Genomic DNA, 11,246 nt, shown 5'->3' on the forward strand with positions numbered 1-11,246 from the left:
CTTCCGCGAGCGGCCATTATAATGACATTAGCCTCAAAGGGAAGCGAGTCGCCTGACTCCTCCTTACTCCTTCTTTCTCCTTCTTGCTCCTTCTTACCGGTCTTCCTCTCTACAGGGTGCCCGATAAATAATCCCTTGCCGAATGGACCAAAGGGGACCAAGAGACATTATGGAGTGGAACGCGCGTAGTTCCGGCCGCGTTCCGTGGAGGCCAGGGGAGGGGTGCGGGCGTCGGGCAAAAAGTCAAAGTGCAAAGAGAAGAAGAGGAGGAAAAAAGGGGAGGGGACGGAAAAAAGAAAGACAAAGAGAAGACAGCGAAAGGGCACGGGGACTTGCCACATCCCTCTCGCGTCTCTCGCGGCCCTGGCGACGCGCCCCTGTTTTTCGTGAGCCGCCCGGCCGAGCAGCTTGACAGTGGAATTGGGAGGAATTAAAAACGAAATGAAATAAAGCAAATGGAAGGGGCCGCTGGTGGCCGCCGGGTGCTTTGTGATGTTCGTAAAGGCCGCTTCCAGCTACCGGTAGCTCCTTGTATTCTTCTTCTTCTTCTTCTTCCTTCTCTCCCTCCCTCCCGCTCTCCCGCTCTCCTAGGCTTTACCTTTTGTTTTACCTCAGCCCCGCAGCCGAGGGAGCCCTCGGTCTCCCTGGGTCTGGCCTCTTTCGGACTTTCATGCAGCGAGGAACTAATTTGAAACGAGTGCGAGTCGTCCCTCCGCCTTCGATCCTCCTGGACGTCCCGGCAAAAACTAATCTTTCCCCATTAGCATTTCTAATACGTCTATCTCGAATTAAAAGGATGTCCCACCGATGTCCCGACTCGTCCCGTCCATAGCCCAATCGCAGGCTGCCCGATAAAACGAGAGAATACAGAATCCATTGAAACAGACGTCTGCACCTACGCTGCTCCAGGCGAATGAGCGGACGAACGTCCAGTGTCGAAAATTGCGCCTTATCTAATTGCCATTGATCAATTGTCCCAGGCCAATAGAGAAGATCGGACAAGGAGGACGACGATAAATTCTCTAATTATTGGTCTAAACTGCAATTAACAGGCTGCAGTTTAAAGGTTTGTGGGAAAGGAGTCTGACAAAATTAGCGTCAATTACCTAAGTGGATTAAGCGCTCTTAATTGATAATTGGACCGACGTCAAATTGCGTAATCGACCTGATAATCCCTGCCTCGATCAAGATCTTTGCCTACCTTAATCCCCGCGACTCCTCAATGAATTCTTCCTTTTCCATATTACCCAATCAAAATCGATTCATTCGATTCTGCAGCTCGACTTTGCTCTTAGGCTCCTTCTTGGAATTCCTTTGGGGAACGAGCCGCCCATCCTGGACGGTATCTGGACCGCTGGACCGCTGGACTGCTGAACCTCCACCAAACTTTAAAGCCTTCGGACGATCCAGCGTCTTTCGGGTATCTTCGGATCGTCAAATAAAGATGGAAACTGTGCTAAGAGTGTATTGGGCCATTGTGTGTCCCGAACATTTTGCTCCTTCTTTCCTTCTCTCCTTCCGAAGGAGCGAAAGCGAGAGAGAGAGAGAGAGTGAGAGAGTGAGTCGTGACGTATATCGTAGATCCTAGAGTGGAATTGAGATCACGAAGGAGTTCGTGAACCCGGACAAAAACTCTTTAGGAAAGGAGCTGTCTTTCAAGTTCCTTTTTTTCTTTCCCTAATTCCAGTCAAGATGGTCTTTTATCCTCGTCGAAGCGACGCTAATCCGAAGTCGATTCGTCGATCGCTCGATCCAGGATCTATCCCCGAGATTCCCGATTCTTTGACCACGTGGGACCGAGACTAGACAGGAGCAGAAGGAGGCAGGAACGAATATGGTAGACGAGTCGGTAAAACAAATGAATAATTAAAAGTGCAGCAGGTCAAACGATTTAACGGAGTCTAAAGGTTGAGGAGGTCCAGGACGTTCAGGACGTTCAGGATGTTCAGGATGTTCAGAGGGACCATAAGTCCTGCACGTAAATGCACTCTCCACCGCTGAACGCAATTATCCCATTTAAATTAAGCCGCATAATTGGACGGCGTCTATTCACACTCGTAAACTCTTGGCTTTTAGAGTCGGACGGGATGAATTTAAAAAGTTGAGAAGCACGAGAAAAAGGAAGAGCCACTGAAAACAAAAGGAGCGATCCTTCGGCAGGATGCTGCTACCGTCGTCCTCCAGTCCGCTGGACCTCTCTGACCTTCCATCGCCCTGTCCCTCTTGTCTCTCTCCTTTCTGCACTTTGCTTTTTGCATTTCTTCCTTTTTTCCATCTTCGCTATCTTCGCAGGCACAAGTGAAAATTCATCTGGCCCCGTGATCCAGGATTAAAGAAGGACACATTAATTATCCTTTGAGCCTGGCAACGCGTACGATTCTCCATTCTCTTTTTACCAAAGGTAGAAAATGGCAGGCTACGTGCGAACGTCCAGCATCCGCGTAATCCTCGCGAATTCGAAATGCCCAATTACGATCTTAATTACTCCCCGTTTGCTTAATTGGTTTCGTGCCGGTCATCTTCCCCGACAATTAAAGTAGAACGTTTTCATCCCCGCCGTCAGAAGCTACCCGGGACAAGGATACGCGCGCATCCTGATCCTCTAGGATTAGCGCGCTTCCCGAAAATCCCGAAAGGATTAACCGCGCTCCGATCAGCCAGGACTCTTCGGGGTAGCCGCAGGAGACGGGACGTGCGTGTGCGTGTGCGCGTCGGTGGGTGGAGAAAAAAAGGACATGATACAAGGCTGAGTAAAAAAGGGTGGAACCAAGAGCCCAAGTGTAAAGAGTCACTCCGAAGGGAAGAAGGAAAACGTCTGGCAGCTGCCGCGGTGGGGGATTCGGGTGTAGGTACTCGTCTCGCTTAGGAGGGCAAAGTCTAAGGGAGGCGAGGACGGATAAAAAATAGAAACACAGCGTGGGGACTGATATTAGAGTGGTAGAGTGGACCAGCAGAGGAATCCGGAACTTCGGGCGCCACCTGCTACCGGGTGTCCAAATTTCACGGGCTTTTTATGCAGAGTGGCGATCCAAGACTATCCCAGGCCGGTCGAGGCGAATCGAAAAACCTCGGTCGTTGGGTCCCTTCCTTACCCGTCTTCGTGCATTGCCCAGCATCCTACGCGTCTCATCGGGATGAACGCGCGAGTGGCACGGAGCACAGCATCCGTGCATCTCGTAGAAAATCTCGAGTCACGCGAAGCATGCGGGGAGGAGAACCCGCGTGCCACGTGAGATTACACGGCAGAATCCGCAAATGACCGAAGTTAGCTCGCGTTCTAATTGCAAATATGACTTTGCTTAAATCTCCCCCTTGGCAGGACTCACTGGCAAGGCTGCTGGAGATGTCCTCGAAGGCTCCCAGGAGCCACGCTGCTTCGTTGCTTCGTTGCTTCGTTGCTTCAACGCGCCGACCCTCCTGGATCAGATTATGATCACTCGTTACGGATCTCTGGTCTGCGAGACGTCGATCGGGATGATCGACCGCGAGCGAGTGGACCGTCGGAACTTTTAAAAATTATTACTCTTATTATTCTAGTAAATTGGTCCTTCTTTTGCTGCGCTGCAGCTTCTCGCGGAATTCTCTCTGTAGGAATTCAAACTTAAATCTGAATTCCAAAGAGAATTTATCTGCCTCTTAACTACCAAGACGAAATATTGACATGGCGTGAAGTTATTTGAGAAAGGTTAGGAGGTGAAGGGGGGCGGGGAGGGAGGGAGGGGAAGTACCGTTCGAATTGCAGCATCGATCTAGGATATTGGTCCATCTGGATCAGCGAGATCCAACGGATCTCAGGAAGGTCCGTTCGCAAGCCGAGTGCCAGGCAGGCGCCTTCCTTCTTGCACTTTTCTCGAGTTTCTTATTGCAATAGATCGAGTGAACGAATTTCGTGAATTGTCCATGCCAGGATCACGTGCCGCATTGGCTAACTGTACCAGTTCTGAGGTTGTGCACGAGCATTAATGGCCTCCAGCCTCCAGCCTCCGTTACGGACACAGCGCGCGGGCTTCTCTTATGGGAAATCGCGTTCGATCCGCGACGGTATTGACTTTGCCCGCTCGAAACTTTCTGCGGTCCTGGCTCGAGCGTCACAGCGAGTGCGCCTTTACGAAAAGGTCGAGCGACTCCCGAGAGACGGCGAACGCTGGCTGGAAGATCGTGGCGGATCGGAGGAAATCCGAAGACGTCGAAGCAGGTCGAGAGAGGCCCGTCGAGAGAAAAGACGTCTAACGGTACCAGTGCGTCGCACGAGCCGCGGATTTAGACTCACTCTTGGCTCAGTCACTTTTTCTTACCAAATAATCCTCCTTCCCGCAGCTCGCTTTTTCTTGACGCAGCAGCAGGACGAGGAGGTCAGCCCGCGCCGCGATGTTTCGAATCGCCTTTTCACGCCTCGGGCGCTGTGCTGCGGCGGCTGCGGAGGCTGCGGAGGCTGCGGAGGCTGCAGCTTCCAGATATCCCGGAGAGACCAGGAGAGCCGCTAGAGAGACGTACGATTCGACACAGCCCCCTTCTAATCGATCCTCCCTCGCTTCTGCCACCTCGATTTCGCTCAGCCTGATCGGATCGATCGATCCGTCGACCGATCGGCAGATCCGATAAGCGGATAGACACGGCCGCTGCTCCTCGATCCGCTGTACAGTTAGATGAACCGGAGTCTCCTCGGAGATGCCTGCGAGAGCTCGGAGCTTCGATCGGCCCAGGATGCCTTTCTTCGGGGAAACGCGCGACTAGTGGAGCGTGCTCGAGAGCAGCGATCCACACGGGTGACTCGCGCCTGCCGTTGGAATCGAATCGGGTTTCCCTTCTTCCTTCGCTGACGCACCCTGGACGCATCGGTCTGCCGGTCTGGCTGGCCAGGGCGGCTCAAAATTGAATTTTTTTTTCACGGTGCAATTAAAAGCCGAAGCGGCGCGCGCGCTGCCCGCGAGTGACGAGTGAAGCGGGTTGGTAGCGCAGCGGGCGGACTCGCGCGCATGCTTGCCGAAACGAAGGAAAAGATCTGGAGGCAGAGGAGAAGAAGGAAGAGAGGCAGGATCAGCCTGGCAGGCGGGAGGAGTAGATGCAGAGCCAGCCGAGGAGAATCCTCCTCGGAAAAGAGTGGAAAAGAGGATCGCGAGGAAGGTGGCGCAGTGGTTGCCAGATTTCCGAGAGTCTCCAGGCAGCGCGTTCACCAGTGGTGCTTTCCTCGAGCATCCTGGGCAAGTCGCCGGCGGAAGGAGGAAAGAGCGAATTGCCCGACGAGGGCGGACTCGTAGAAACTGTCATGGCGTCCCAGGGCGTCCCAGGGCGTCCCAGGGCGTCCAAGGGCGTCGCAGGCTGCGCTACGAGGAGCCAAGTCGCCCTAGGGCCGCTTCGCCAAACGGATTGCTGCACTCTTATTTCGCGGCTCGTCCGTCTTTTGTTTTCCCTGGAGAAGCCGCTTTTTTGTAGGTGCGCGTGCGATGGGAGGGACTGCACGGGAGGGCGCGCCGGCCAATCGGAGCTCGAGGGCACCGCCTCCTCTCGGAGGACCGACCACCATCGAGCGACCTCCCCGACCTCCCCGACCTCCCCGACCTCCCTGGGATCCTCCGCGGATCCTCCCGTGTCCCGGCTCTTCTAGCCTCCTCTCTCTCCACCTCGTCCTTCGCGTCCTTCGTCCTGGCTCCAGGGACTCCCCCTCTAGGCCCCCCGCACCCCTCCGCCGAATCACCTCCCGCGACACCCTCGCGAACTCCTGAGTCGCTGCGGCCAACGACGCACCGTCGGGAGGTGCGCGCATGGGCACGGACCCTAAGGGTGCAACCCGGCTGGCAACCACTCCCGTCGCTCTGATCAGGACAGTCAACCCTCTCTCGACCCCACTGGCTCCTACCGTCCTGACAATTTCAACGGGCAATTGCCCCATAGTGCCCCAGGAACCCTCCGTCCTCCTTCGTTCGCCAGTTCGCCAGACTCCTCTCTCTCTCTCTCTCCCTGGCTGTGCTAGGGAGGTTGTTTTAGCTGCACACTGACCTCAGCCCCTGCGCTCCCTCCTGAAACATCCTGGAGACCTGGGTCCTCCGGGAGAGCCGTGTCTCGCGAATCCCGCAGGATCCCGGCGGAGGCTCCTGGGGGATAGGGTGGGCCGCGCATGGTCACTCTCCGTCAGGGTGCACCAAGGTGCACCAAGGTGCACGCCCTCCCGTGCAATAATATCATTTTACAACCGATATCATCCATCCATCCCCCTTTTGGCGTAACGACCGGGAACCATTTCCATGCGCCGCATACGATGCAGGCCCCATTTAATTAATTATGTATGACTGTGCTACGCAGCCGGACGGCCACCAATCACCGTTATCACGCGCTGCAAGAAAAAGAAGTACGAGCCACCCTTGGCTGTGGGTTATGGTGGGCTACGATGGGCTACGGTCGGCTACGATCGTCGCCACGCCTAATCGCCTAATGATTTTTTCAACCTCCCGCAATCCAATGACCAGCACTACTTGATTGCCAACGAAGAAAAGACTGAGAGACTGTTTTATGCTGCCGGCAAATGAAAAATCCCGAGTCTCGCCTCTGCTGTGTCTTTCTCCCCCGGTAAAAACCACAAACATTGCTGGAAAGGTCGCGGAACTCTCATTCCTTTCCTTTTTCTCGCCTCGTTCTATCATTCTTCTCGCCTGATTCTCTCGCGCTATATCTCCCACTCGACCGAACTGGACCAAAAAATTATGACGAATCGCTCTGCGACTCTTCTTGCTCGGGAAAGTTTCGGCCATTAACCCTGACCTACACCGACTACTTCTTGGCTGGCCCGACGGAAGCTACAGCGACGATCGGCCGATGACGCTGAGGATCCGAACCAGGACGGCAGAGTCCTTCGGCGCAGCGCGATCCCGGAGGAGCTCCCACTCCCATGGGCAATTGGGCATGCCGGGAGAGAAGCGGCGGAAAATTAAAAGAGAAACGCGTGATCGTCCTGCGAAAAAGAGAAGCGTGGAAAAAATGGTCTGGCGAGCGAAGGTAGACGGATGAACGAGCGAGGCGGTTCCTCCATCGGTTCGAATGTCGGTCTGTCGGGCAGCCAAAACAAAAAAGCCCCGCCGACGGCCTTGAACTTTGGGGTTTGCGGCTCGAGCTCCCCCGAAAAAGCGTGTCGCAGTTTTTCCCGAAGTCGCGAGAGGCAAGAGGCGAGAGAGTGTGTGACTGTGGATCCAGGGGAGAGAGAGAGAGAGAGAGAGAGAACCAAGGCAGCCAGGCAGCCGCCACCGGCGAAATGGCACTTCTTACAGGCTACTTGTTAGGTCGCTCCAAGGTGGGACCCCAGTGCTTCCTCCTCGTATTCATCCTCGTGCTGGTCCTCCAGCACCTCGCGACCCTGGGAAAGGCAGAGAGGAGCTGCGAGGCGAAGGGACGGGAGGAGAAAAGCTGCGGGCTCCGCTGCACCAAGATTTGTGGTTATAGCTTGTTTTTGGTCCAGCGGCATCTCGGAAGGGGTTGTCCGCACTCTTACCGTGCCGGAGAAAGTGAGGACGAGGGTTGAGCCTTTAGAAAGGCTGTGGGCGCCGAAGAGAGAAGCCAAGGTCAGGGCTGGGGTTGTCGTGGACCTAGATAGAAACTGGGAATGACGGGAAGTCGCCAAGAGAAAGTCCGCAGCAGAAGAGGAGAGAGGCTGCTGGACCGAATGGTTCAACCTAACATTCGGCGTCCCCTCGGAGATCGTGCCGGGGGTGCCTTTCTTCCTGAGGTTTTTTCCAAGCCGAAGAAAAGAGCAAGGAATTCGAGGCTGGCTGTCTTGGGCTACGATCGGGCTCGGTGGTTGCCCGCGGGGCTTCACGACGAGGAGGGCAGCTTTTTGCCACGTGCTCGGCATGACCACGACCTTGCCCAATTTTCCGCTGGATGACGACGTGCACGCCGTGTTGCGCTTCCATGCTCTTGCAGAGCGTCCCGATGCTCTACTTCGAGGACCAAGCACGCTCATCGGATGAACTGGACGGGGACGCCTTCTTCGGGCTCCCTCAGCCTTCTCTGACCGTCTCTGACCTTCCCCCGCACGCCTGCCCTTCGCTGCGCTGCCATTTCCTCTCGCTCGTCCCCATTGTCTTCCAGCCTTTCCATTAGCCTGGAATATCTCCAGGACGCGCATCTGCGCCAGGAAAGTCAGGAGGTCCTGCTCCGAAGTTGATGGGAGCGCCGTAGCCTCCATCAACCTGAACCAGAGCGAAGTCGACAGCTATTCCCGAGTCTTTGAGCATTGGAATGGAATCGAAATAGTCTCGTTCGGGTCCCTGAAGATGAGAATAGGCTGGTCGATTGCGAAGCGCAGAACGTAGGAATCGAACCTTAAAGTAAAGAGTAATAAGCACAAGGAGTAACGAGCAAGGGGCAGTAGGGTGGATGGGAGGATGGGAGGATGGGAGGACAGGGGGAGTCCGGGTTCCTGGCTCGTCGTTTACCCCTTCCAGGAGCACGTCGGCTCGATCCCCACCAGCATCGCCGGCAAGTGGCGAAGGACCGTCAAAGGCAGACCCGAACATAGCCGAGGCCGTCCGAGCTCGACCGATCGCCCGTTCGAATCCCGGCTCCCGCGTCAGTGTAGAAACCGCGTCCGCGGTCCACGGTTCAATTTCCGGGCGATGCAGAGTTTTTTGTTCCCGCGGGCAGCCCCGAGGTGAATTTCGCGGCGGGAAAAAGTCGAAACAAAAAAGAAAGCGCGCGCGCGCGCATTCACGTAGCTCATCTCTCTCCCTCTGTCCCTTTTTCCCTTCCCGGTTCGTTCTTGTGTCTTTCTCACACTTTCGCACCCCCAACCCCCTCTGTCACACACACACACACACACACTCACACACTCACACCCGGCCAGCCCAGAATCCTTGCTACCTCCTGGCCATTTTATTCGGAAAGAGCATCCCACGATTTTCGATAAAATCCAAAAAGCTCTGATCTCCTCAGCCCCCATTGCCAGGACAATTCTTCCCTCAGCCTCGCATTCGTCAGGTTGGCCATTTTGATCTCGTAGGTTCCTCGTCCTTGGTCCGGAAGTCTCCTGCCTTTCCTCCCTGCCATCCCCCGTGTCCCAGTGCTACGTTTCCTACGTGTCCTCCAGACAAGCTCTGGTCCTGCGAGCAGCACCACCAGCCACCACCACCTCCACCACCTCCACCATCACCAGAAGGGGTACTCTCGGGAATGAGATGATCGCCCCCCGGAAAACTCGGAAGTGCTTTGCCAGGAGGATGACGGTTGTTCGTTTCCGGCGTGAGATTCCCGGCCGGGGCCACCAGTGGCTACGAGGACTTTGAACGTTTTCATCGGCCAGTGACGTAGAACCCGGTGCGCGGTGCCCCTGGTGAACGTTTTTGGGATTTGGTATTATGAGATCGCGCGGGTCCAGTTCAGCTTCCCCATTGACTCGCGATATCAATGCTTCCTTAGCGCGGATCGCACCTCTCACTCCTCGTTCTACTTGGCCAATTAAATTGATTCGAATTCGATTTCGAGTTAGCGATCGGTAGAAGAAGAAGAAGAAGAAGAAGAAGAAGAAGAAGCTGCTGCGACAACCTGACGTGTTACCCTGGATACGTCATCTTGTGTGCCCGGGATTCCTGCTGATAAGGATTCGAATATTGACAAGAGGCCGGAACTCGCGAGCTCCAGAATCCTGTGCGCTTATCGATTCCACGTGAACGGGGTTCGGAGAGTGCAACTGCCTAGAGAGTGATTTCACGTAAGGATCAAGGCTGAAGAATAAATCGACTAAGAGAAACTCTGTTAGAGTCCGGAGGCAAGTAGATTTAAGGATTTGTTATTCCAGGAACTAGAAAAAGTTGTCAGTGTTACGTTTTGACGAAACGAAGAAACGGAGGAAGAGAGAGGAAGAGAGAGGAAGAGAGAGAGGAACCTCCGACCTCGTCGACTCGTCAACCAAACTTGTGCAATAATTTAAACCACTCGCCGGGCAACGTCGTGCCGATCGCTCCTTCAGGACCGAAGGATCTTGAAGGATCTTGAAGGATCTTGAAGGACCTTGAAGGATCTTCCTAGACCCAGACTCGAAGGGACGAGAAGGGGACGTAGCAAGCGACGTAGGTGCAATAACGCTCGCAAGAATCTAGTCAAAGAAGAAGCAGCGACAACGAGTAGAGTAACAGTGACGGAGGATCGGGAAATTCTGAAGCAGCAACACGCGCACACGCGCACGCACACGCACACGCACACGCAGAACCGACTGATATTTATTTCAAGTATAGATAAATCGATCGCCGCGAATGGTCGAACTTGAAAATATAAATCTCCATTTGGATTCCTTGTATTGTTCCCGAGTGAATGTCGGCTGCGAAAACAAACCTGGAGAAGAATCGAGTGTAGATACATCTATCTATCCATCTATCTATCTATCTCTCCCTCTCCGTTATCTCATCCGAGCTGCGTCCGATTCCTAGATATCGCAGCCAATCGGCATTAGAGAATTATTTCTCATTGCCAATAACCACTGGCATCGGCTGCTCTCTGCTCTTTCTTTTTTCCTTTCTTCTTTCTTTCTCCTGTTTGTTGGTTTTTCGCACCTGTGGGGAATTCGCGCCTCCCTCCACAGCCGCTGGCTTCAAGTCGGCACGCGAATCGTCGAGGGTCCCGTGTTTGCCGTGTTTGCCGTGTTTGTCGTGTTTGTTTGGCCTATGAGGTCACGCGGGACGTTTTTGTTATCGGATTCGTCGAGGTTTTCGAACGTCTAAAGAAAGCCAGGTCGGGAATTCCTTAGTAAAAAGGTGAAAGTCGGGCGCCAAGGACTACTGCGACAGGATCCTTAAGATTTTGTAAAATCAATTAGTTTTCGGTATCGCGTTTTATTGGCCTTCGTTAAATAGATGGTGTATTATTCGGCTTACCGTTGCGTTTCGCCTGCCGAGGATCGTTACGTGCTGGACACGGACCGAGTGATTAGTGCCGATTGATTCGCGGGACTCGAGTATCCTACCAAAAGTGAAAGACTTCCGGTTTATCCTGTGGACCAGCAAGCAGCATCCAGGCGCAACACGGGGAGCGATTCAATCGTATCGCAAGTGTCGGATTGTTCTATAGTGATATAAATCAGTAGTGATCGTGCATCGGGAGGATCAGGTCGACAAGGTCGACCCATCGCCACGTGGACCAGTTCTATTTTCGGTACAGTGAGGTGCAAAATTTTCGGGCGGGCAGATCGGAAAACTCTTGAAAAATTTCACCGACTTCGAGCACGATGTACCCCTGGTACCGGGAGAGCGTCGCGGCGGCCGCCG

The 11,246-nt window shown here is 54.3% G+C and overlaps 1 protein-coding gene across 1 annotated transcript in view; it reads left to right on the top strand.

Annotated features, from left to right (window-relative positions):
• The first annotated feature begins 8,504 nt into the window (after positions 1-8,504).
• The window catches only part of LOC107272290 (glycine-rich cell wall structural protein 1.0), a 26,823-nt gene continuing 24,081 nt past the window's right edge, over positions 8,505-11,246 (top strand). Inside the window, exon 1 of the mRNA XM_015749300.2 lies at positions 8,505-11,243. Within this exon, the coding sequence (XP_015604786.1) occupies positions 11,207-11,243 (37 nt within the window). The 5' untranslated portion in view covers positions 8,505-11,206. The remainder of the gene's footprint in view (positions 11,244-11,246) is intronic.

Source organism: Cephus cinctus, unplaced genomic scaffold (genome assembly GCF_000341935.2).
Source record: "Cephus cinctus unplaced genomic scaffold, Ccin1 Ccin1_scaffold1161, whole genome shotgun sequence".
NCBI lineage: Eukaryota > Metazoa > Arthropoda > Insecta > Hymenoptera > Cephidae > Cephus > Cephus cinctus.